The sequence below is a fragment of the Podarcis bocagei genome (assembly GCF_964188305.1).
Source record: "Podarcis bocagei genome assembly, chromosome: 7".
NCBI lineage: Eukaryota > Metazoa > Chordata > Lepidosauria > Squamata > Lacertidae > Podarcis > Podarcis bocagei.
In genome coordinates, this window is record NC_138132.1 from 7,848,671 (window position 1) to 7,874,521 (window position 25,851).

The following is a 25,851-nucleotide window of genomic DNA, read 5'->3' on the forward strand; positions in this document are numbered from 1 at the left end:
ATTAAAGATATTACCGGGAACGAATCGGACGTACTTAGCTGGCTGCATTTGTGCAGCTTTATAGCTGGAGGGGATTGCAAGCACGTCCCTGGAATTCACCCTGAAGAATTCTGTGCGATTTGAAAGCTTGCGAACCTAACCTTAAACGACCCCGTCAATGGCACAACTGGAATCCTTTCAGATCCTGGGATACCATGGGGACGATCTAAAAACCCATTCGAGTTCTGTAAGAGAAGGGGCAAGGTTCCAGGGGACTGTCGCACAAGGTTTTTGTTTTGCTGCAAATAAGACCTATCAAAGTGACAGATCTTTTATTGCAATACAGTATAAACCAGATGAATATATTAGGTTGTTTCAATCTTGGCTTTGAATAACAGCAATGGTTTTCTGCGGCAAGTTTGTTGCAGAAAACGCAGCTGTTGCGCTTACAATCGGATTCCACCGCGCGGAAGCGCACGCCAGGAAAAACGGGTTAGAGATTTTAAGATGGTTTAAAATGGTTAGGTTTTAAAATGCCTGGAGGCCAGCGGGGAAGGGATCCAGCCCTAAACAGTCCCCACGATGCGCACCGCTTGCAAAGATCTCTTTCCCCGCTGATGCATCGGCTCATCCACAGATCCCTTCCTTGCACGCGCGCCCCCCCTCCGCCCCCAAACTTCCCGCTGGGCTGCAAGACTACATCTCCCAGCAGGCCTTGCAGCGGAGTTATGTAAGTTTCTCCATGTAAGAGGGCAGGCGAGAGAGGGGAATTTCCCCCCTCCCCACCACCGCTTTTTTTTCCCACCCCTCTCTTCGTCTTCCCCTCCTCCTCCTCTTCCTCCCGGACTGGATTTCCTCGCCCTCCCCCTTTGCACTTCGCGCGCACAGGTGCAAACAAGGCCCCGATCCCCCCTCAACAGCTCCAGCCTCGCCCCCCCCCACTTCCACCCCCGGCAGGCAAGGCCGCCATCCCGGGTCTGCTGCGCGGCGGCCAGACAGAGGGGCGCCAAGATGTCTTCGGTGCAGACGTCCCGCAGACAATGGTGCTACTTGTGCGACCTGCCCAAGATGCCGTGGGCCATGATCTGGGACTTCAGCGAGGCCGTGTGCCGCGGATGCGTCAATTTCGAAGGCGCCGACCGCATCGAGTTCCTCATCGAGACGGCCAGGCAGCTCAAAAGGAACCACGTCCTGCAAGAAGGGCGATCGCCGGGGCCACAGGGCTCCAAACACGCCAAGGAAGGCGCCGCCGCAGGGGCCCTGGAGAGATATGAGCGGGGACGCCTTTCAGGCGGCGGTGGAGGAGGAGGCGGTGACTACGCCCTCAGCCCCCGCCTGCCCAACGGCCTGGCACGTGCCTCCGACGAGGGCGAGGGCAGCCGGCAGAGCCCCACGGCCAGGAGGGCGCTGATCGGCCCCGTGCCGCCCAGCCTGGTGCCCCAGGGGCTGATGGGAGCCCCCCAGGGCCTGCTGGCCGCCGTGTCGGGCCTGGGGGGCCGGCCGGCCTCTCTGGCCATGGCATCGCCCATCCTAGGAGAGCTGGCCAAGCCGGGGAGGGTGGCCTACGCAGACTACGAGAAGGAGAAGCAGCGCAACGCCGAGTGCCTGGCGGAGCTGAACGAAGCCATGCGCGGGCGGGCTGAGGAGTGGCACGGCAAGCCCAAGGCGGTGCGCGAGCAGCTGCTGGCGCTGTACGGCTGCGCGCCCTTCAACGTGCGCTTCAAGAAGGACCACGCGCTGGTGGGGAGGATCTTCGCCTTCGACGCCGCGCCCCGGCCCGGCTATGAGTACGAGATGAAGCTGTTCACAGAGTACCCGTGCGGCTCGGGCAGCGTCTATGCCGGGGTCCTCGGAGTGGCCAAGCAGATGTTCCAGGACTGCCTCAAGGACCCGGGCAAGGTCATCTCGTCCGGATACAAGTACCTGGAGTACGAGAAGCGCCACGGCACCGGAGACTGGCGCCTCCTCGGAGAGCTCTTCACCGAAGGCGTGCGCTTTTTCCGAGAGGCCCCGGCGCACGACGCCCTGCCCCAGCAGTTCCTGGACGGCAACTGCGCCATGCCGCCCAGCCTGTTGCTGAGGGCCGTGCCCCCGTCGCGGGCCGTCATGAGGCGGCGCAAGGCCTCTCCCGAGCCGGAGGGGGAGCTGGCCAGCAAGCTGACCGGCGAGGAGCAACAGCAGAGGCAGCACTGGCTGCCCCAGGGGTCGGGCGGCCTGTACCCGTCGGGCATGGCCCACCTGCCCGCCTCGGCCGGCCAGGGGCCCTTGCCCGAAGGCTCCTTGCGGAACGACCCCTCGCCCATCACGGCCCTCAAGAACGTGGCCGACACCCTGGGGACCAAGGAAGCCAACCCGGTCCACTCCACCACCGCCCGGCAAAACAGCGCCAGCCCAGCGTCGCCCGCCGCCTCAGGGCAACACCGCCTGGTCCCGCGAAACGGCGAGCCGGGTCCAGCGACCACCACCTCCTCCTCTTCCTCCTCCGGGGCCCACTCTTCCGGGGGAGTTGAGCCCAGCGGTACGCAGAGCGCCCCCGATTCCTCGGGGGCTGCCAGCAGCGCCCCTCTGTGTTGCACCATCTGCCATGAGCGCCTGGAGGATACCCACTTTGTCCAGTGCCCCTCGGTGCCCGGGCACAAGTTCTGTTTCCCTTGCTCCCGGGATTTCATTAAAGCCCAGGGAGCCGCGGGAGAGGTGTATTGCCCCAGCGGTGAGAAATGCCCCCTGGTGGGCTCCAACGTCCCCTGGGCCTTCATGCAGGGGGAGATCGCCACCATCTTAGCCGGAGACGTTAAAGTAAAAAAGGAGCGCGACCCCTGAAAAGGGAGGGGGGCGGCCGCTGGGTCATGGGATGCCTGCGCACCCTTCGAAACCCTCTCCCACCCGCCGTGGCAGTGACTGGAATTAGTAACTTATTCCCCGCCTGACACCCTCTTCAGCCAGCCGTGGACTGGGGCGATCATTGTACATAAATCTATTTTTTAAATAATATTTCCATAGCAAGCTTATATATGAAGCCACATCTATGTAATCTACTACGAGGGTCTGGGAAGGGCGGGGTGGGTATTGATTTGCGGGGGGTCTCTTTAAACGGGAGGGCAGGGGGAAAGAATATGGCAGCGTTGGAATCGGGGTGTCTTCGAAAGGGGTGGGGCAAATCGCACAGCAGTTGGGATCTCGTTGTTAATGTGTTTCAGGGACTTCCCCAGCCGCTAGGAGGCGAGTGCGAGTTCAGGGCAGTCGGGGGGGGGGCAGGGAGAGAGGCAGGACTCTGAGCAGCCACACCGCAAAGGGCTGAACCCAATTTTCAGGCATGTGGCTGTGTGGTTGTCAGCTAAGGAGGCGGCATAGGAGCTAGGCACGCACCTAGTGGGCGCATGCGCCATCTCCCACCTTACGAGCGAATCTGTGCTGCCCGGTTATTGCTGGAGCACCTAGAAAATGCCACCAGACTCTCAGGCCAATGGTCCACTTAGCCTAGCACCTTGTTGCTGTCCACCAGAGGCTTCTGGGAAATTCACAAGCAGGGCATGAAGGCGAGAGCCTTAGGCCCCGGACTTGGTCTTCAGAGAGAGGCTGTTTGTAAAACACGGAGGGGGCATTTTGATTGCATGGAAGGGCAATCCTTCGGGAAGGGCCAAAGCTCACCAGCTTTGCATGCAGAATGTTGACGCTTCAATCCCTGACAGCAGAGAAGCACTGCCAGTCCGTGTAGGCAGCATTGAGCCCCCTGGAATCAAGCCCCAAGCCAGGTTCTTTAGCCCCTGCCTGGATAGGTGTGAAGATGGGTTTGTGGAAGTCCAAGTGTCCCAGCCAACACACACACACAACAGATCTGCACTGAAACACGTTCCCCTCTGGTGGATAGCCTGCTCTTCCTCTCGCTCCCGGACCAAACAGCCTTGCGACCCTGAAATCTTTGTGGGCATCCTTTAATCCTGGGTGACGTGCCCCATTCCCACCCCATCCCACCCACAAGTATCTCCACCAGCTCATCTGTTTCTTCCAGCGCCCCTCCTCCCCGGACATTGTGTATATAGGACAGTTTCTAAATCTCTGCAGTTTTACATAGAGTCCCAGATTTCTGTAACTAGCCAGTTTGGACACTTGTCTCATTCGGGGCAGGAACAGGGCGGGCAGGCGGGAGGCAGGAAAGCAATGTGGGAATCATATATTGGGGGGGGTGGCAGGGTGTGGGGAGGTGGTCTAGAAAATTAGGGGGTGATCGGGAGAGATGGAAATGGAAGAAGTGCCTCTTGTGTAGATTTTTGTTGTTGTTGCTGGAGAGGGCAGAGGGTATTTTTTCATACCAAAAGATTTTAAGCATGCACACCAAAAATAAAAAAGAGCATTTTTTTTTTAAAGGCCACTCAGGAGAGATCCCTGAATTGGCAAAGTGACAGAGTGACACACACACCTGTTTGGATTTTAATTCCTAGCCCCAACTAAGATTAAAACATTGCAGAGACTGGGCAGTATTCTCCTAAGCAGATTATGACCGGCTCTGAATGGAGGGATTTGGAGGGTGGGGGGGGGGTCTGTGTTCCATAGAAAGGTGGTCCTACAGTGAGTTTTCATGGGAGGGTTGCCCAGCACCCACCGGGATATGACTTAAGGTGCAGTGAAGCTAACTGGTTTTATATCGGTTTGACTCATGGGCAGATGGTTCTGCCAACCTTGTATTTGTGTTGCAATCATGATTTTTTTTGGGGGGGGAGAGAAGCAGAGAGGACAGGGGCAGTTTGGATTCCCACATTTAAGACCGCGGGGAGGGGGAAGAGAGAATGTTAAAATTTGTTTTTTATTTGTATTTCTTTTACTCGTCTCTGTCAATAAACTTGATTATTTTTTCCCATTTACTACTACCACCGTTCTTGGTTATTGCACGTAGTGTGTGTGTGTTGGCAGCGTATTCTGCTAAAAAATAATAATCCAAAGGTCCCGTCTGCACTATAGACTTTAAAGCAGTATCATACCACTTTATGCAGTCGTGGCTTCTTCCAAAGGATTCTGGGAGCTGTAGTTGGTTAAGGGTGACTGTTTAAGCCAGGCATAGGCAAACTCCGGCCCTCCAGATGTTTGGGACTACAATTCCCATCATCCCTAGCTAGCAAGACCAGTGGCCAGGGGTGATGGGAATTGTAGTCCGAAAACAGCTGATGGACCAAAAAGGTCAACTCAAGAACCAGGACAAATGGAGAATTTCTGCGACACACCTACTTTTATTTATTTCTTTGGCAATCACTTATAGCCAAGTAAGATTGTCTTCCATAAACACGGTTTTAACAGGGAGTCCATAAGTGACTGTGGAGGCCGATTCTGGATCCACACGTCCTTCCATGGTGGGGACGTAGGTTTCCGGGCGGGAGTTGATCATGGTGAGGGTTTGCCAAGCGAGCCTTCCTCTTAGCACGTTTCTCCCTTGCGTCCTGAGTTTGAGTGTCTTCAAAGCCCATGACACCTTTGGCAAAGGCTTTACCTTTGGTAAAGGCTGTTCTCCAACTGGACCAGTGTTTTCCAGTTGTTGGAGTTTATACTACATTTTCTTAGATTTGCCTTGAGATAGTCTTTAAAGCTCTTTTGTTGACCACCAGCATTAACACTTAAATTTTTTCAGAGACACCGTTTATGGAGTCTTTTGAGGAGTTGGAGATGGTGTTTATAAGTGGTCCATGTTTCACAAGCATGCGGTAGGGTTGGTAGTACAGTGGTACTTCTGGTTACGAACTTAATTCGTTCCGGAGGTCCATTCTTAACCTGAAACCATTCTTAACCTGAGATACCACTTTAGCTAATGGGGCCTCCCGCTGCTGCCGTGCTGCTAGTGTGCGATTTCTGTTCTCATCCTGGGGCAAAGTTCTTAACCCGAGTTACTACTTCCGGGTTAGCAGAGTCTGTAACCCAAAGTGTTTGTAACCTGAGGTGTTTGTAACCCGAGGTACCGCTGTACAATAGCTTTGTAAACCAGCATTTTGGTTTCCCTGCACTTCAATCAGGAAAAAGCCTCGTTCGCAGAGCTCTGGCGATGCTGGATTTTGGCATCAATGTCGGCTCTTGTGGAAAGATAACTACAGAATAACCCCTCTTCAGCACCGCAAATCCATCTCGATGGTGTAACATTGGAAAATGCTGATCACTTCTCCTACCTGGAAGATGAACACACTTCTTACGGCACAAGCTTTTGTGAACTTCATCAGACGCATTGCCAGCGCTACCAGGTTCAGATTTATAGTGGAATACTGTGCTGCTCACATGGGCCAAGTTTTTGCAAGCTGTCCACATGACATTATGAAAACACACTTTAAAAGCAAACTATTACCCATGATCATAACTGGTGTGGAAGCACAGTAGCTCCTTTTTGTGAGGGGCAGGGGAATAAGCAGTTTGCCATGCGTGGTGATGTTTGGGTTGGTGGCCTTTACACACCGGTTTGCTCCTCACCTGAGCACAAACCTTGCCATTTCGTCTCTGCTGGCCTCCACACCAAAGGAAACGTCTGTTTCCACCAACTTTCATATCAAGGCAACCTGGGATTTTAGCAACCCAGTTTGGAAGAGCTATTTTCTCAAGATCTGTAAGCATCAGGGTGGGTGGGTTTTATCTTTGAGGCTGTACATACATTAGATAAAGGTAAAGGTACCCCTGACCATTAGGTCCAGTCGTGGCCGACTCTGGGGTTGCGGCGCTCATCTCGCTTTACTGGCCGAGGGAGCCAGCGTACAGCTTCCAGGTCATGTGGCCAGCATGACTAAGCCGCTTCTGGCAAACCAGAGCAGCGCACGGAAACGCCATTTACCTTCCCGCTGGAGTGGTACCTATTTATCTACTTGCACTTTGACGTGCTTTCGAACTGCTAGGTTGGCAGGAGCTGGGACCGAGCAACGGGAGCTCACCCCGTCGTGGGGATTCGAACCGCTGACCTTCTGATTGGCTAGCCCTAGGCTCTGTGGTATAGACCACAGCGCCACCCGCGTCCCATGTACGTACATTAGGACTTCAAATAGAATCATAGAGTTGGAAGAGACCACAAGGGCCATCGAGTCCAACCCCCTGCCAAGCAGTAAACATTAATAGTGTGGTCTTCTACAAGGTGACTTTTATCAGAATTTCAGCGTGGCTACGTGTCCCTTCTGAAGAAGAGCCCTGGAGCTCGATCGGACCACCCTAGTCTAGCATCTTGTTCTCACGGGGGCCAACCTGATGCCCCCAACCCCCACCCCAAAAGGAAATTCTCTGAGTGCAAATCTCCCCTGTGATTTTCAGCAACTGGGAAAGTGAAGGGAGAACAGAGGCCCTGTGGCTAGCAACTATTGGTTGCCTTAGCCTTCAGCAACACACCTGGTGCAACACCTCCATCGGCTTAACAGAAACTAAACAACAACAACCTGGTGGCATTTGCTCTTGGACACTTCGGGGGGGGGCACAGGTAGAGAAATACCAGTGCACATGCCCAAGGGATTATGGGAAGGAGATGGACAGCACGACAAGGAAACAGTCAATCAAGGGCTGCCAGCTGCTATGGATGGGAGCATCTGTTGTTGTTGTTTGTTTATTATTTATTGAGTTTATATACCCCCCTATACCCGGGGGTCTCAGGGTGGTTCACAGAATAAAATCAAGATATAAAACCACAAAATACCTTACAAAAATAAAAACAACCCAATAGCCCCCCCCCAAAAAACCACATTTTGAAAGGGCATAGGATGTAAGTCAGATCAACCAAAGACCTGCTTAAAAAGGAACGTTTCTGCCTGGCGCCTAAAGGTGTATAATGAAGGTGCCAGGCGAACTTCCCTGGGGAGAGTGTTGCACAGACGGGGAGCCACTGCAGAGAAGGCCCCGTTCTCGTGTTGCCACCCTCTGGACCTCTCAAGGAGGCACGCAAAGGAGGGCCTCAGAAGATGAGTTCAGGGTCTGGGTAGGTTTATATGGAAAGAGGTGGTCCTTGAGGTATTGCGGCCCTGAGCCGTTTAAGGCTTTACAGGTCAAAACCAGCACTTTGAATTGGGCCCGGAAACTAATTGGCAGCCAGTGCCGTTGGACCAGGATCGGTGTCATGTTCAAACCGTCTTGCTCCGGTGAGCAACCTGGCCGCTGAATTCTGCACCAGCTGAAGTTTCTGAACCATCTTCGGAGGCAGCCCTACGTATAACGCGTTGCAGGAATCGAACCTTGAGGTTACCAGAGCAGTGAGGCTATCTCTGTCCAGATAGGGACATAGCTGGACCACCAGCCGAAGCTGATGGAAGGCACTCCAGGCTACTGAGGCCACCTGAGGCCATCTATGAAAAGAAAGATGAAAAGGCTAAAAATGAGCTGCATCTCAATCATGCACACAGAAAAACCAGACCTGAGTGCCCTTGGTTTTAAAACAGGACCGGAGAAATTCATGGAGGAGAGGGCTTTGGGTAGCTTCGAACCCCAATGATGGCGCTCAGTCTCTGCAAATGGCGGCAGCAATGCTTTTGAATCCCAGTTCCTGGAAACCACAGGAAGGGAGAGATGGTCCTGTGTTCAAATCCTGTTTGGTGGGTTCCTACAGGAATTTGGTCGGCCACTGTGAAAACAGGATGCTGGATTAGACTGGTCACGGGCCTGATCCAGCAAAACAATACTTTATGAGGAAATCAGGAGGAAGCAAAATGCAGAAAAGCCGGGTGGTGATAATCCCGTCCCTGAGCCATTCACACAAAAAAGCAGTTGATGATAACACAGACATTGTGGCATGGATAAGCCAATTAACACATGCATAACAGAAGTGATTTGAATATTTAAAGTAGATTAAAGTGCTCATCCACTTTAAGAAGGAAAAGGAAGGTGAATTCTCTCTTCTCCCCCAACCTTACGCTGTGACTGTTCTTCTTTGAACATCATTCGGCTCCTCCATGATAATATGACAGCAACAATCGCAGAAAACAATGGCTGTAATGCGAGACTTTAAAGTCTCACATCAATTACAGCTGATCTGCAGGAAGGATTTCATGATCTGAAAATCGAGACGATGTATGTGCTTTTGTAACCCAATAAAATCTTTAATAAAAACAATAACAAATAAATAAAAAGTTGAATGAACAAAGGGATTGAAGCAGAATTCCACCTACTGAAGGCAGAATTTCACATACTGTGAACTAACCAGCCAGTTTCATGGGTGTATATGGAGCCTTGTTTAGTCGTTTAGTCGTGTCCGACTCTTCGTGACCCCCTGGACCAGAGCACGCCAGGCACTCCTGTCTTCCGCTGCCTCCCACAGTTTGGTCAAACTCATGCTGGTAGCTTTGAGAACACTGTCCCACCATCTCGTCATCTGTCGTCCCCTTCTCCTTGTGCCCTCCATCTTTCCCAACATCAGGGTCTTTTCCAGGGAGTCTTCTCTTCTCATGAGGTGGCCAAAGTATTGGAGCCTCAGATTCAGGATCTATTCTTCCAGTGAGCACTCAGGGCTGATTTCCTGAAGAATGGATAGGTTTGATCTTCTTGCAGTCCATGGGACTCTCAAGAGTCTCCTCCAGCACCAGAATTCAAAAGCATCCATTCTTCGACGATCAGTCTTCTTTATGGTCCAGCTCTCACTTCCGTACATCACTACTGGGAAAACCATGGCTTTAACTATACGGACCTTTGTTGGCAAGGTGATGTCTCTGCTCTTTAGGATGCTGTCTAGGTTTGTCATTGCTTTTCTCCCAAGAAGCAGGCGTCTTTTAATTTCACGGCCGCTGTCACCATCTGATATGGAGCCTTACAGGGTACCAAAGGCAAAAGTCAAGTCCCTGCCACAAGGAACTTACAATCTAAATTTAGACAGGGGTGGGAGAAAGAGAACAGGGGGTCAGTAGAAAAGGAAAATGGAAGGAAGGGATTAATGCAATTCAGGCTCTATGGAATCTTGAGAGGTAGCCAAAGTTTTCACGTCCAAAAGAACCCAAACACCACCCCAGTTAAAGGATTTCAGTTATCAGATCAGGAAAAGACCTCCAGTTGTGGCCTCTTGGAGCTACCAGCAGCCACAGAGTAGACAATACCAGCCTGTTTGGCCAATGGCTCACCTCTGTACGGGATGACTTTGTATGGTCGTTGAATAGATGTCTAGTTCGGGTGAAGGCTGGGTTTTAACGGGTGAGAGAGAAGCAGCCTGGGATGTCAATGCAGGCCCAGGGCCCAAGTCATGATGAGCCGGAATTTCCCCAATTTATTATTATTATTATTATTATTATTATTATTATTATTATTATTATTATTATTATTATTAGATTGCCGACCGATCCCGGGAAACCACGTGTTTTTAACACCGGCCACGTTGCAGGTATTTAGAAGCTCTTCACGCTACAGAGGCAAATATTTTCCCTGTACACAGAACTACTGCTTAAGGAACAGCTGCAAGGCCCAGTTTAAAGTTGGCAACCTGAATCCCCTCACCACTCAAAACGAAAACGCAAAGTTTCCCTTGAACATACCAGCTCCAAGACTGGGGAAAGGAATTGACAAGAGACCCAGCGAGCCCTCTTAACTTGCCAACAGCAGAGCGTACAAACTGCAAATGTTCTCCCTCTGCTTCTGACGGCTGTTGGTGCGAACTGTGCCCTTTACCTGTCTTACTGTCCAGGCCTCAGTCGCCAACCTCAGCCATCCCTGTCCATGCAGCCTGAGTGTAATTTAGCCCACAGGAGCCTCTGTCGTGTGATACCCACTTGGTGGCCAGCTTTCTTGCCAAACTCCTCTCTTCCACAAGGTGGCAGAGGTAACCTGGCCGGGCCGGCTGGGATAAACCTCAGGTAAGAACACTCTGATTGCCATCCAGCGGGTGGAGTATTGGGAGCAAATGCCTGGCTTTATAAAGACTTGGTTCTGTCCAGAGGGACAGCCCTTCATCTACTTGGAGACAAGCTGAGGACACGCAGCAGTTCAGGTCTACACAGCAGCGGTCAGCAAGCGTGTCACGGAAACACCCCGCGGGAGGAAGCAACGGGCTCAATGCCCCAATATTGGAGGGATCGTCTCACTTTGCCCTGCGCCATGGAAGCCTGTTGATTCCTTTAACTCTGCTCCCAAAGTGCCCCTGTGCATTTTCAGGGGAGGCGAAAGGAGGAGTGGACAGTTAATTCGGCACCAGACTCAGTCGCCGGGTGGATTTCAGAAAGAACACATTTATTTTTTTGAGAAGACAAAGAATAGTAATAACTAAACCTTGCAAAGAAAGCAATTCCAGGATTAAAAAAAAAATTAGTGTGCGCTCGCAAGATTCCCTTTCCCCTCTTTCTTACTGGGATTTTGGAATGCTGGGCTCTGTCAAGATGGAATCGCACGACATTTCCGAATGGACTTCATACTACAACGAACCCACGGAGGTAGGTGCCAAATAGTGCAAAAAAACCCCAAAAAACTTGGGAATAATTTGGGACTAACTTGGGAATAGATGCCTTTTTTTTAAAGGAGTAGGGTTTAAAAGAAGCAACTGTGGCTGCTCTATTTAGGACACGCATGAGATATAACGTTAATTGTGAGACCCGGCTGTACTGCAATCTTGGGAACTCTCTTGTGTGCTTCCAGGGTGTTGGGCTATATACTTCCTTTATCAGAATACGCAACTCAAAACTCCTGTTGTTATAAGGAACCGTCCCGGGCACCGCTACTAGGCAGGCAGAGACAGAGTATTCTACCTGTCGACAACTTAAAAGGAAGGAAAAATAGCAGGCGGTATAATTTAGTTCGGCAGTTCAACCTTGTGGAATTCAGTAACATGTAGAATTCGCTCTCAGAAGAGGCAGTGGTGGACCCCAGATTGCATGGCACTAAAACAGGATTAGGCAAATCCATGGAGCGTAAGACTATCCATGGAGCTACTAGTAGCTACGTTCTGTTTCCACTGTTGGGGGCAGTAAAACTTCCAAATAATACCAGTTTTTGGGAAATCCCAAGTGGGGAGAGTAGGTTTCGCACCCAGGTCCTGCTTGTGGGATATGGTGGGTCACTCTGAAAACAGTCTGCTGGGCCACCACCAGTGTGACCCAGAAGGTTCTTCTCGTGTTCCTAGGGATGTTAAGAACTGCCTTCCTAGATCGGACCCAATTATTCCAGAGTTCTTTCCTAGCTATGGCCAGTTAAAATGAAACAAAAGCTTGCTGCGGTCTATCTGGTCAATGCATGGGCCTGTCCAGCTAAGAGGACTAGTTGTGCCTCTCCAAGGTTTCAGACAGCGAATCCTTCCCAGAGATTGGGGATTGAACCTTCTGCATGCAAGGGATGTGGTCTGCCATGGTGTCACCATGGCTCTACCCCAGGTGCCACTGGAAGGGCACGGAAGCCATGGGTCACCCAGCTCTGTTCTTGCCACCTGGCATCTAACCGTTTATTTACAACCTCTGATTATGGGCCAAATGACATCTCCAACCTCCATGGGTGTTTACCTCGCCATTTTTATGGCCGTCGTTTTATGGTTACAGTCTGTAAAGTTTTCTAAAGGAAGCCTCCAACCAGGTCAATCGCAGCACCCAAGGGCCCAGCCAGCCTTCGTACTTTACATTCCAAAAACGGGAGCTGGGTCTTTCAAAACACCAGCTTTCTCTTAAGCCGACGCAGCGTGTACCAATATCGTCTTGGTCCCGTATCCCAAAAAGAGCCATTTTCTCCTGCCGCTCCTGCAAATGCCTATCTCAAAGCCACCTTTCTTGCGGTTGGAAAACTTTGCCGTCGATTCCATATTTCATGCTTCCTCCCTCGCCTCCCTGCTGTTGCAGTAATATAAATTAAAACTGCGATTGCAGGGTCTTGGAGGTGGGAGAAAAAGAAAACCCAGTGTCATATTTCTTTGGTTTTTAATTAAATTTAATTACTGAGCAAAGAAGCTTATAATCCCAACACGTTGCTCCTCAGCCCCCTGCCTCCGACCAGGTGTCGGCTTGGTCGCGGCGCCAGTTTCTAAAATGGCTGCATGTTGCCTACTCTGCGCTGCCTGACATCAGCTTCCCAGGGTCTCGGGAAGGAGTTTTTCCCAGATGCGATCTATACTGCTGAGCTTTAATTCCCCCCCCCCAGCCTCCAAAGGGGGCACAAGGTGGCCCTTATGGAGGGGATTGGCTGGGTTTCTTCAATGCCAACACAGGTCCTACAGTTTGGTCTTAGCAGGAGCTTGCCAGCACTTCATATCCTGAGCTTTGTTGCCCATGCACTTTGGGCGATAGCTGCTTCCTGTTGTAATTCTAGGCAGGGACAATACCTGTGTCCGTCCCCCACCCCTAAAAATATATATATATAACACCCTGTGTTTGGGAGTAAAAGCAGTGCAGTGCATAGCCCTCTGTCGTCCAAATGCGCCTTTTTTGCTTTCTCCCCTGTCCACTGCTGCTACGTGGCCCACTTACAGTGGTACCTCGGGTTAAGTACTTAATTCGTTCCGGAGGTCTGTACTTAACCTGAAACTGTTCTTAACCTGAAGCACCACTTTAGCTAATGGGGTTTCTTGCTGCGCCGCCGGAGCACAATTTCTGTTCTCATCCTGAAGCAAAGTTCTTAACCCAAGGTACCCTTTCTGGGTTAGCAGAGTCTGTAACCTGAAGCGTATGTAACCTGAAACGTATGTAACCTGAGGTACCACTGTAGTTCCTGCACTCTCTCAGCAATGCACGGGTGGCCAGGATTGCTCCAAAAAACACTCATTCTGGCAGCTAGACTGGGTGAGGACTGGGAGCGGCCGCCGGGACCATATAACACCAGTCCTGAAAGACCTACATTGGCTCCCAGTACGTTTCCAATCACAATTCAAAGTGTTGGTGCTGAGCTTTAAAGCCTTAAATGGCCTCGGCCCAGTATACCTGAAGGAGCGTCTCCGCCTCCATCGTTCAGCCCGGACACGGAGGTCCGAGGGCCTTCTGGCGGTTCCCTCCCTGCGAGAAGTGAGGTTACAGGGAACCAGGCAGAGGGCCTTCTCGGTAGTGGCACCCTCCCTGTGGAACACCCTCCCTTCAGATGTAAAGGAAATAAACAACTATCTTACTTTTGAAACAAAATTAAAAAATCCCTTCCTATTGATTTTTTTTATTTTGTTTCAACTATGGCAGACCTGTAACTTAATTTTAGAAGACATCTGAAGGCAGCCCTGTTTTGGGGAAGTTTTTAATGCTTAATGCTGTATTGTGTTTTTAATATTCGGTTGGGAGCCGCCTAGAGTGGCTGGGGAAACCCAGCCAGATGGACGGCGGTATAAATATTATTATTATTATTATTATTATTATTATTATTATTATTATTATTATACCATTCTGTGCATAATGTACTCAGACAGAAGTCTCTTTTTTAAAAGCCTAAGGTCCCAATTCAATGGGCACTTGCTTAGGAGTAACCCTCAAGGAACACAGTGGAAATCAACTTGAGATAAAAAAATAAATCTCTCTAGAACTGAGGGCCGCACGAAGATTGGCTTAACAAAATGAAACACTTCACATGACTCGTACTTAACTTGTGGAACTACCCAAAAGAGGATGCAGTCATAGGCGCTCCTATCAATAGTTCTGCAGAAAGATTAGATAAATTTCCTCAGGGGCAGATAAACTGTGGTCACCATGATGAGATCTAAAATGGAATCCCTGTCGTACCGCTAAAAGCCAGTCCTTGGGGAATAGCGACAAGGGTAGGTGAGCGTCTCTGGGATGACGTCTGCTGGGTCATTCACAGGCATCGAGTCTCCAAAATGGCAGGCTACACGGACCTTTGGCTAGAATCCAAGCCGACAATATAATCAGCGCGCACAGTAACCTAAGCAATGGAAAATATATTAATATTGCCACGTCGCTTCCGCCGGGTGCTAAGCTCTGCCTCTTACGCACGGGTTGCCAAGGGTCATTATTTATTTTATTCCCCCTATCTACCAGTCTCCCGACAAGTGCAATTCTCTGCGCGACGTTACCCGATATTTTAACATCAGCAACAGCACCGTGTTATAAACCATCACTGAAACAATCAAGGTATAACCAACAAAAGCTTAATAATAATATTTATACAGTGGTACCTCAGGTTACATACGCTTCAGGTTACATACACTTCAGGTTACAGACTCCGCTAACCCAGAAATAGTGCTTCAGGTTAAGAACTTTGCTTCAGGATGAGAACAGAAATAGGGCTCCGGCGGCGGCAGCAGGAGGCCCCATTAGCTAAAGTGGTGCTTCAAGTTAAGAACAGTTTCAGGTTAAGAACGGACCTCCGGAACGAATTAAGTTCTTAACCCGAGGTACCACTGTAATAATAATAATAATAATAATGTTTCACAAGCAGCAGTTCATGCGACCCTGGAAAAATGTCAGAGAATAAAATAGCCCCGGCGTTAAGCGTAACATAGGCTGGGAAATCATTGTCTTTTAAAAGCCTGTGGAAAAATAAATAGATTCTTTAAAATGCATTAAGCCAAGCAGCAGGTGGGCCTCTATAGCAGCCTTCCCCAACCTGGTGCCCCCAAGATGTTCTGGACTACAGTGACGGCTATGCTCAGCCGGAACGGCTGGAGGCAGCCAAGCTTCTGAATACAGTGGTACCTCGGGTTACATACGCTTCAGGTTACAGACTCCACTAAGCCAGAAATAGTACCTCAGGTTAATAACTTTGCTTCAGGATGAGAGCAGAAATCGGGGTCTGGCGGCACAGCGGCAGCAGGAGGCCCCATTAGCGAAAGTAGTGCTTCAGGTTCAGAACAGTTTCAGGTTAAGAACGGACCTCCGGAACGAATTAAGTACTTAACCCGAGGTACCACTGTACCAGCTTCTGGAAACCATGAGAGGGGAGAGGGGCTCTTGAGATTGGAGCCTGCTTGGAGTTTCCTACAGGAATCTTGCTGGCCACTGTGAGAACAGAATGCTGGACTAAATGGGCCATTGGCCGGATCCAGCACTTCTGGTGTTCTTATCAGAACGTCAGCCCCATCAGCCCCAGCCAGCATAATAATAATAATAATAATAATAATAATAATAATAATAATAATTTATTTATACCCCACCCATCTGGCTGGGTTTCCCCAGCCACTCTGGGCGGCTTCCAGAAGAATATTAAAATACAATGATTCTTCAAATATTAAAAGCTTCCCTAAACAGGGCTGCCTTCGGATGTCTTCTAAAAGTCCGATAGTTGTTTATTTCTTTGACGTCTGATGATAGCAAGTCTTTCTACCCAACACTGCAAATCAGGGCAGGCTTACTGTGTGCCCTTGGCAAACCTGGGCGGCAACGGGTGGTTGCTCACGCCCTTGTCGCTTGATGACGCCTCTTTATTTATTTGATAAGATTTCCATCGCAACGTTGGTAGCATAACGATAGCTCAAACTATATGTGGAGTAGAGAGATAGAGGTAGCTCAAACTATATGTGTGTGGAGAGATAGAGAGAGAGAGAGATCTTCTTTGGCCAGGCATAGTCAAACTCGGCCCTCCAGATGTTTTGGGACTACAACTCCCATCAACCCTGACCACTGGTCTTGTTAGCTAGGGATGATGGGAGTTGTAGTCCCAAAACATCTGGAGGGCCGAGTTTGACTATGTCTGTCTTTGGCGATCAATCGTAGACGAGTAAGATTGTCTTCCATGAACACGGTCTTAACAGTGAGTCCGTAAGTGACTGTGGAGGTCAATTCTGGATCCACACATCCTATAGACACACACACACGAAGGGTAGTATATAAATTTAATAATACTAATACTAATAATAATAATATATACCGTATTTTTCGCTCTATAACACGCACCAGACCATAACACGCACGTAGTTTTTAGAGGAGGAAAACAAGAAAAAAAATATTCTAAACGAAACAGTGGATGTATGATTTTTGTGGTTCATGCTGTGGCCACAGACATGTGATCTGACGGTGAGTTTGGGGTAGCCCAATGCAAAAATCCTGAGGATCCATGTGGATCCATGCTTTGTAACCACGTTTTTGCACCATTGCGGCCCCAGGCAACAGTGGGTGCGTGATTTTTTTGGTGCAAGCTGTAGCCATGGACATGCTATGTGATCTGATGGTGAGTTTGGGGTGACCCAGTGCAAAAATCCTGAGGATCCATGTGGATCCATGCTTTGTAACCACGTTTTAAGTGGGGAGGGAAGGAAAAGCACTCAAGGGACAAGGAGCACGCATGGGGTGTGTGGAGAAGGATGCTGCTAATAATGCAGAAGAGGGGTATAAGAGGAGAAGGCTCCTCACCTCTCCCACTTTGCTCCTTTAAAGAAAGCAGGCTCTGCTTCTCTCCCTCCTCCCCGCCTCGCTGAAAAACTTTGCTGCTATTTAGCCAGCTGAGTGGGGAGGAGAGAGGGACAGAGAGCCTGCTTGCTTTAAAGGAGCCAACCGGACAGGAGCCGCTTACACTTGTGTAAGCAGCTCCTCTCCTCTCCTGCTTTGCTCCTTTAAAGCAAGCAGGCTTTCTGTCCCTCTCTCCTCCCCACTCAGCGGCTCTTCCCCCGCTTTGCTGTTTCAAAGCGAGCCACGGAGGAGGGAAGGAAGGGGAACCATGGACCCTCTGCTCACGACTGCAGCAGATCCCCCCGCCACCCGCAGGCATTCGCTCCATAACACGCACAGACATTTCCCCTTACTTTCTAGGAGGAAAAAAGTGAGTGTTATGGTGCAAAAAATACGGTAAATCTTATTTTTTTTTACGACAGAGAAGAACTTGTAGTGCTCAGGTCCTGTCTGCAGGCTTCCCAAAGATCAGATCCGAGGTCCACTTATTCCAGCACAGGGCCAGTCAGAACAAAAACGAAAAACAAACCTGCCTGATCCCGAGGCAGAAGATAGGCCCATCTAGTTCAGTATTCCCTACACTGACTGGTAGCAGCTCTCTGTGGGTTTCAGGCAGGGATGTCTACCTGCAGGTGTGGCTGAGCACTTCTTGCAAAGCCGATGCTCTACCAGTGAGCATGTGGCCATTTCCAGATATAATTTGCAATATCTATAAATGGTCCCCAATCGTAGATCACTAAACAATCTACAAAATATAGAATATTTTTTTTGAATATACAAAATTAGCTAAAATGACATATAGAATAAGAGACCAAAAAGGGACAAAGTTTGATGAAGAATGGGGTAAATTTATGGCATATATAAGAACAAACTGTAGAAGCTTAAAAACTATGGCAGGGTTAACCTAATTCCTGCGATGTGCATAGAAGGGGAATAAGAATCTACAGGAGGGGATATATCTCAAGAAAACCGAAGCAGGGAAGGAAGGAAGTCGAGGCGTGAGGACACGCAGTGTAAATATGATGACTTAAAATGTTGATTGTAAAAGATTGCTTTATTTTCTTCTTGTTTGTTTGTGAAAAACCCAATAAAAAACACAAATATATATATATAGAATAAGACACGTAATAAATAAAGCAGTAATTAAAAGTAGCCAGGTGACATGGAACAGAGGAACTTAAGAAGCACTATACCATTCCTGGGATACCAGGAATTGAATTTGGGACCTTCTGCATGCAAAGCACATATTCTGCCCCTGAGCCATGGCCCCAGACTGTGCCATAAGGACCACACATTGCACAGTAATAATGATGTTTAAAGTCTGCCCCTAGATTTACAGTTTAAAAAAGGCAGGATGACTAGCAAAGGATGGATTGGGTTAAACCACAGAGCGTAGGACTTGCCGATCCGAAGGTCAGCAGTTCGAATCCCCGCAACGGGGTGAGCTCCTGTTGCTCGGTCAGGACTGTTGGCCACAACTGGACCTAATTGTCAGGGGTCCCTTTACCTTTACCTTAAGTAGCAGCTAATTGATACAGATCTACATATATACAATATTTCATATGATTTATTTGTTTTGGTATTTTATAATTTGTAAACCACCTTGGGTGTCTTGGCAGAAAGGCTGTATGTATATAATCGTGATAAACAAATAAAACACAAATCCTTTTTTTAAAAAAAAACTGAACGCGTGAAAAGTTGACGATGAAACTCACTGAGCAATATCCAGCGAAAACTAAGAACAGCCCAAGTTAGTCTTGGGGGGCCAAGCGAGACTTGACGGTGTCAGGATCATGTTTTCTGCTGCTGCAGAGAAGCGGACACGGAGCAATGGATCCAAACTACAAGAAAGAAGATTCCACCTAAACATTAGGAAGAACTTCCTGACAGTAAGAGCTGTTCGACAGTGGAATTTGCTGCCGAGGAGTGTGGTGGAGTCTCCTACTTTGGAGGTCTTTAAGCAGAGGCTTGACAACCATATGTCAGGAGTGCTCTGATGGGGTTTCCTGCTTGGCAGGGGGTTGGACTCGATGGCCCTTGTGGTCTCTTCCAACTCTAGGATTCTATGATTCTATGATTTGAGTCCCTGCCAAGAGAGACCACACTTATGGTGTGGGATTCGGAGTGACCAAGTCTGGGTCACTTTGCCATTAGCACCACTTCTTGTACTGGGTCCAAGCACCCAGGAGCTGGAATCTACATGACACCAAAAGGCAACATATAATGGGCAGCTGACGTTGTATTGCCAGGCCTTATACTTCAGCTGGAGCCTTACACCTGGTGGAAGTTACTAGCTGGGTGCAGTGCCAGATTTACGTATAAGCTAAACAAGCTATAGCTTAGGGCCCCGCTCTCTTGGGGCCCCCCAAAAAAATTAAAGGAAAAAAAACCTGGATGTACATTTCCAAAATATAAGTTAAAAAACAAATAAAATAAAACCTACATACAGCAACAGTGTTTTGTGTTGCGTAGGCTCCTATGATGTAAGTAATGGGCACCGCCTGCTAGCCTGCTCCCTAAAATATCATTTCTATATACAGTAGTACCTGTGGTTGCGCATGGGATCCATTCCAGAGCTCTGGTCTGGATCCCGAGGTTTCTGCAACTCGAAGTGCCTGTTCTGCACATGTGTGTGGCGCGATAGAGTGCTTCTGCACATGTGTGTGGCGCGTAGAGCGCTTCTGCGCATGCACGAGCAGCGAAACCTGGGAAAATACTTCCGGGTTGTTGACAAAGGACAAAGGACTTCCGTTGTTGTTGACAAAGGACAGCTGGACATATAAAGGGCCCCATTACCTTCAGTAGCTTAGGGCCTCGTCAAACCTTAATCCAGCCCTGGCTAGGTGTCAGAATTGCACCTCTAAGATCGAGCCCCAGGAGAGCTGGAAAAGGCAGTCCTCTGTTGCAAACTGCTCTGGAACCCACCTATGAGCTTCAAAAAGGACTTTCCCATGCAAATGGAGGGGGGACGTTGTTGCAAAACATGCCAGGCAACCCCGTCCCCAAAACATTTGCTTCATTTGTAGCCCTTTCCGAAGCCGTCCAGGCTGGTGGCTGTTTTGTATAGCAAGGAGGCGAAACCTAAAGCACTGTGAATGGAGAACAGTGGGGCAGAGTAAGGCTGCATGATTCCAATCCTCTCTCCTAGTCCCCCTCTAACACATTCGTTTGTTCTTCCTGATAAAACTCCTCTGTATAAGATGAATGTGCAAAAGGACCAATCCAACACGCCTCCAAACAGGGTCAGAATCTTTTCCCTTTCTAGGAAGATTTGGTTTCACCGGGTGAAATCAGCATCGGCACATTAAGAACACTTCCTACTGTACAGTATTTTAAAATTCCCAGCTTTGTGTATTTATGTGCTTTAAATGCCTGTCAGAAGAAAGGACGCTGATCGGTTAACTTTAGGCATCCTGATTTCATGAAGGATTAAGGCTTATCAACAGTTGTAGCTAGAAAGGAGGGACACGGGTGGCGCTGTGAGTTAAAACACAGAGCCTAGGACTTGCCGATCAGAAGGTCGGTGGTTCAAATCCCGAGCTCTCGTTGCTCGGTCCCTGCTCCTGCCAACCTAGCAGTTCGAAAGAACTTCAAAGTGCAAGTAGATAAATAGGTACCACTCCAGCGGGAAGGTAAACGCCGTTTCTGTGCGCTGCTCTGGTTCGCCAGAAGCGGCTTAGTCATGCTGGCCACATGACCCAGAAGCTGTACGCCGGCTCCCTCGGCCAATAAGGCGAGATGAGCGCCACAACCCCAGAGTCGGCTGCGACTGGACCTAATGGTCAGGGGTCCCTTTACCTTTACCTAGCTAGAAAGGGAGCCTCGGCAGAGGCAGAGGCTGTCTGTCTGATGACTAGTTTCTGAGGAAGAACTGCAGGGAATGGTTACATCTCTGCCACAGCCAGCTTCCTAGGAACACTTACAGCTGGGCTGCGGTTGGTGACTTTTGATCTGCCCCAGCATATTCAGTTTCTTACACTTTTATTTTTCCTCTGTCCCGTTTGAAGAGTCTGTAAACAGTGGAATCTTTTATGTACCCAAAATGACATCATCCATATACCAAAGAGAGGTGGCAACAGATTTGGGGGACCCCAATGTCTGCAGAACTAGGGAGAGGGGAACTAAGGGCGAGGGACACCCACAATTGTTTTTAATTTTGTTTTTAATGCTGTAACCTGCCCTGGGAGCTTACAGTGAAGGGTGAGCGATAGATAGATAGATAGATAGATAGATAGATAGATAGATAGATAGATAGATAGATGATAGATAAACAATCAGCCCAATTAGAGTTGAGCATGCTCAGTTGGTACACAAAGCTGTCTGAATACTAGTGGGGAGGGGAAACGGAACGGAATATCCTGGAGATGGGCACGCCAGCCTGGCTGGCACCCTAAACAGGATCACTCCATTCCACGACATTTTGTTGCAGATCCCCCTGGTTATTTATATTTTTAAAGATTTATATATGCCAACATTTTCAATATTTTTTAAGGGGGAAAAAGAAAGAAATCCAGTTATATAACCCAACTATATAACGAGATCGAAACAGGCAATTGAAAGGAAAAAAAGTCAGCGGAAACATTAGTACACACAAGATAAAAGTGGACCAAAACTGAAAAGCTAGCAGCTGGTCGATAAGGGTAAACCAGGAAATTTAGCACAGACAAAATGGGAATGCTTTCAGGACTTCCAAAATCTAGAAACCGCCCCCCCCCCGAAAGAAGTTCTCATCTGCTGAGTTGTGCCTTTGTCTTATGTAGTAAATTTAGTTCAAATTATTAAGGGGTGTGAAGAGGTTTTATACCCAAATGAACCAATTGAGTGTCAAAAAGAAGGGGGAAGGGGGAGCCTACGCGTGAGCAGTTGCTTCACGATTTCTTCTCACTCTGCAGCAGAGATAAAATAACCCAGATTTCAACACACCAGGCAGCCGACTCATTACACAATCATCCTTGGTTTGGTTAAAGAAATTCAGAACCATCAGGACAGAGAAAATTTGACTAGGGTGGAATCTAGACACATATAAAAAAAAAAAGTTGAGAAAACGCTTTTTTAAAAAACGTTTTGGAAAATATATTGACTTTGCCATAGCTCACCATCACCATCTAGTGACACATTTGTGTAATGCACTTTACAACACACGTTTTATTTGAAGCTGTATAGCTGAGTCCGAGGATACAATAAAGCATTTGCATTTATTTTTAAAAATGCAATATAATAGCTAGGGCTGCTTGCTGACCTTTGTTAAGGTCCAGAGATTATATTCTCATGGGGGTGGGAGATGGTTGATGGAGGACCCTGGGTGAGGGACAGGGAAATTTTGGTCTCCTGGATTTCCTCCTGGCTGGGAGGAGCTAAGGACTAAGAATTACTTTTAAGATAGGACTCTGTATTCTACTTACCGGTATTCTGTTTGCTATTTTATTGTATTATGAAAATCATAAAAATCTCACTACTGGGAATAATTGGGGCCGCTTGCTGATGTTTAGGCTTAACACCATTCTAAACGTTTAGTGGGTTGATCAAAAACTCAATTTTTAATAGGTGGACCTAAAACCACAACCTCAATACAGGCACATTTTGAAATTGCTGAAAGAAGCATGAGAGAATCAGAGCAAACGGGCAACCTTAACACCACCATTATTTCTTCATTCTCTGTGACATACCACAAATAAAAGTCGCCACCAGCAAAATCAGACAAGTAAGGTTAAAAAAAAGGTAAATTCTGCTCCATTAAGACTGATGGGAAGCTTGCCACTATGGGAGAAGGATTTCGGGCAAGACTTACCCATTTATTGATTAAAATGGTTTTAAATTTGCCGTTCTACAAACAAGGGTTTGAATTAGGTTGTGGGTCACGGCAACAGTTTAGAGTCACCCCTCTTGCAGGTTAATGTAGGTTTATCTTATTGCTGAAAACGTTACAATTGGGCCACTTTCTACTGAGTCACTTAAAAGACTTGGATTAATAAGTAACTTTGCTGTTAGTGCGCCTCAGAATGACAAAAAAACGTGCTTTCATTCAGGCTGGCCAGGAATTTTGCATAAGACAAAAGTTAGCACACTGTTTCAGTAATCGATTAATCTGTTAAAATGAGATATCAGCTGAACGACTCTCAATTTATCAGACTGCCTTAGCTGGTTTTTAGTTCTCAGCGCCTGCAAATTCCAACGACGCAAACCAATCTAATCAACAAGATACCACATTGCAATCATTATTTTCATAGGTACAGGTGGTCTGCCCTAGACAAAGCTGTTCCAGTTTTATTAATCTGAACCAGTTTTTAGGTACTACCAACTGCACAAACATTTTCACTTTGCACAAAGTACCTAAGGAGTTCGAGTGCAACCCAAAAGAGGGAATTTCCTGTTTGCACACCCCCTAGGTTGCCTCACCTGAGCCCCCCACTAAAAAGGAAAAAAAAGAAAAAAAATTCTTCAGCTTCCCAGATACTGGGAGCGGGACCTATACGAGAACCATATATTTTTCAAAAGGGAGATTGTTTTAGCTCTCAGTGCGCCTGCAGGGGAACAATGATTATCACCTCCTTCAGGTTCCAGATTTCTGTGAAGGCTTGGCAGCGCTGACGTGAAACACCAGTGTTAGCGAAAGTTGTTCCGTCCACACCTAATATGACGAATCTCTATGTACATGAACTGCTCAGAACCTGAGATATGAAACTATTTAAAGGGTGGACCTGGAAAACGACAAAGGGTCTCTTTTCGCACTACTCACAGCTGTGGAAGCTTTTAAAAAGAACAACACACCCCTCAAATCACAATCTATCAAAGATGGGAGCAGGGTTTCCCACAACAGTGGTGGCGCAAGGAACAAAAGCATAGAACCAGTGAGAGGGTTCATTATTCTGCAGAAGTTCTTTGAGAAACTTGGAAGGAGACCCGGTCAGAATGCCGGAAGCAAGGTTTAAAACTGGTCAGATTTAGGTGTTCAGAGCGAAGCATCTCTTATTTGTAAATGTTGTTTATGTATTCACTTATTTTGAAGATAACGGTTTTTGGAATTCACCGATGGACTCGTCCCCTCACTAATATGACCAATATTAACATGCATATTGAGGAAGTACTTGAACAATGAGCAGAAAGCTGACATTTGCTATACAGTCGTACCTCGGGTTAAGTACTTAATTCGTTCTGGAGGTCTGTTCTTAACCCGAAACTGTTCTTAACCTGAAGCACCACTTTAGCTAATGGGGCCTCCTGCTGCTGCCGTGCCGCCGGAGCACGATTTCTGTTCTTATCCTGAAGCAAAGTTCTTAACCCGAGGTAATATTTCTGGGTTAGCGGAGTCTGTAACCTGAAGCGTATGTAACCCGAGGTACCACTGTACATGTAATCAAAAGATACTGATCACTAAATATGCCTCTTGGAGACCCACTCACAAATCTCACAGGCCCTGGGTAGTTTGGCTCTTTGGTCGTGTACACAGTACTGTGTTGAAACGCAGCTAGCTCATTCTTTTTTCTCAGTTTATATTGAAGCTGCTCCGGGATTGGCAACCACATCAAAATGCTGTATTTCTTAAGAAACAATGGGATAGATGCAGATTGTGACTAAGGTTATATGTGTGTCCCCCAAACCAGTGGTTGACGCACACCGAATGCCGAGTCGACGGGAGTGTGTACACAGCCTTTGTAAGAAAGAACCTAGCGTTGAGTGCTATAACTTATCCGGACTGATTTGATGATGATGATGATGATGATAGTTTATTACTTGTACCCTTCCCATCGAACTGGATTGCCCCAGCTACCCAGGGCAGCTTCCAAAGAATATAAAAGAACACAACAAAACATCAGATGTTAAAATCTTCCCGATACAGGGCTTCCTTCAGATAGGCAGGCTGGGTTAAAAACAGCCAAGGCTCCTGTGTCATGTTAAAGACTCACAGATTTATCATGGCGTAAACTTTCATGGACTCCACAAAAGCTTACGCCGTGATAAATCTGTTAGTCTTTAACGTGCCGCAGGAGTTTGGGTTGTTTTTTTGCTACCCCTCTTAACATCCTTAGGTTGGATTCTAATTTCCCTTTCTGCCATTTTTTAATCCCAGCAAACTTTTGCTTTGCAGTCAAATCTATGATCGTGGGAAATAAACAAACGGGTTAAGAAAATGTATTTTCTAGTCATCGGCAGACGTGTGAGAGGGTCTCTGAAAGTCGTTTTGTTTGTGTAAATATAGCAGAAGGACAGGGACGCGCATCAGAGCTGTGGTGTGTGTTCTCTAAGGCATCCCTTACAGAAATGCCCCCAGCTGCTACAAACCTCTGTAGGGTGAAAGGTACAATAACAGACTGCCGTCCCGTACATATTTACTTTGGAGTAAGTCGTGGAGAGTCCCATGGGGCCTACTTCTGAGTCAATGTGTTTCAGAGTGGGCTGCTACATGTGTGTTTAGGACTGCAGTCTCTGTTCTTCCGAAGACACAAAATAGGAGCAGGGAGTCGTAACAATATCTCCCTATCCCATTCATGACGGTTTAAATCAGAATCTCTTTGACAATTATTAGCAGGATTCTTTTTAGCCTTGATTATACCTAAAACTGATTGCTACCATTATTGCTGGTTATCCAAATCACCTAAAACAGGGGCAGCTCTAATGGTACTCTTCAGATATTGCTGGATTCCGACTCCCATCCATTCAAGCCAGA

General features: G+C 48.0%; 3 protein-coding genes across 3 annotated transcripts in view; all 3 read left to right on the plus strand.

The window, feature by feature from the left end:
- The window catches only part of SYMPK (symplekin scaffold protein), a 257,360-nt gene that overhangs the window by 101,876 nt on the left and 129,633 nt on the right, over positions 1 to 25,851 (plus strand). The window lies entirely within an intron of this gene.
- Positions 676 to 4,337, plus strand: IRF2BP1 (interferon regulatory factor 2 binding protein 1). The gene has a single exon (XM_081200438.1). The coding sequence runs from the start codon at positions 991 to 993 to the stop codon at positions 2,797 to 2,799; it is 1,809 nt and encodes a 602-aa protein (XP_081056564.1). The 5' UTR covers positions 676 to 990; the 3' UTR covers positions 2,800 to 4,337.
- FOXA3 (forkhead box A3) overlaps positions 10,364 to 25,851 on the plus strand; it is a 114,674-nt gene continuing 99,186 nt past the window's right edge. The window contains exon 1 of the mRNA XM_081200508.1: positions 10,364 to 11,321. Within this exon, the coding sequence (XP_081056634.1) occupies positions 11,250 to 11,321 (72 nt within the window). The 5' untranslated portion in view covers positions 10,364 to 11,249. The remainder of the gene's footprint in view (positions 11,322 to 25,851) is intronic.

Bases quoted from the DNA above. Each gene is read 5' to 3' on its own strand.
- IRF2BP1 (XM_081200438.1), top strand. From the start codon at position 991: ATGTCTTCGGTGCAGACGTCCCGCAGACAATGGTGCTACTTGTGCGAC.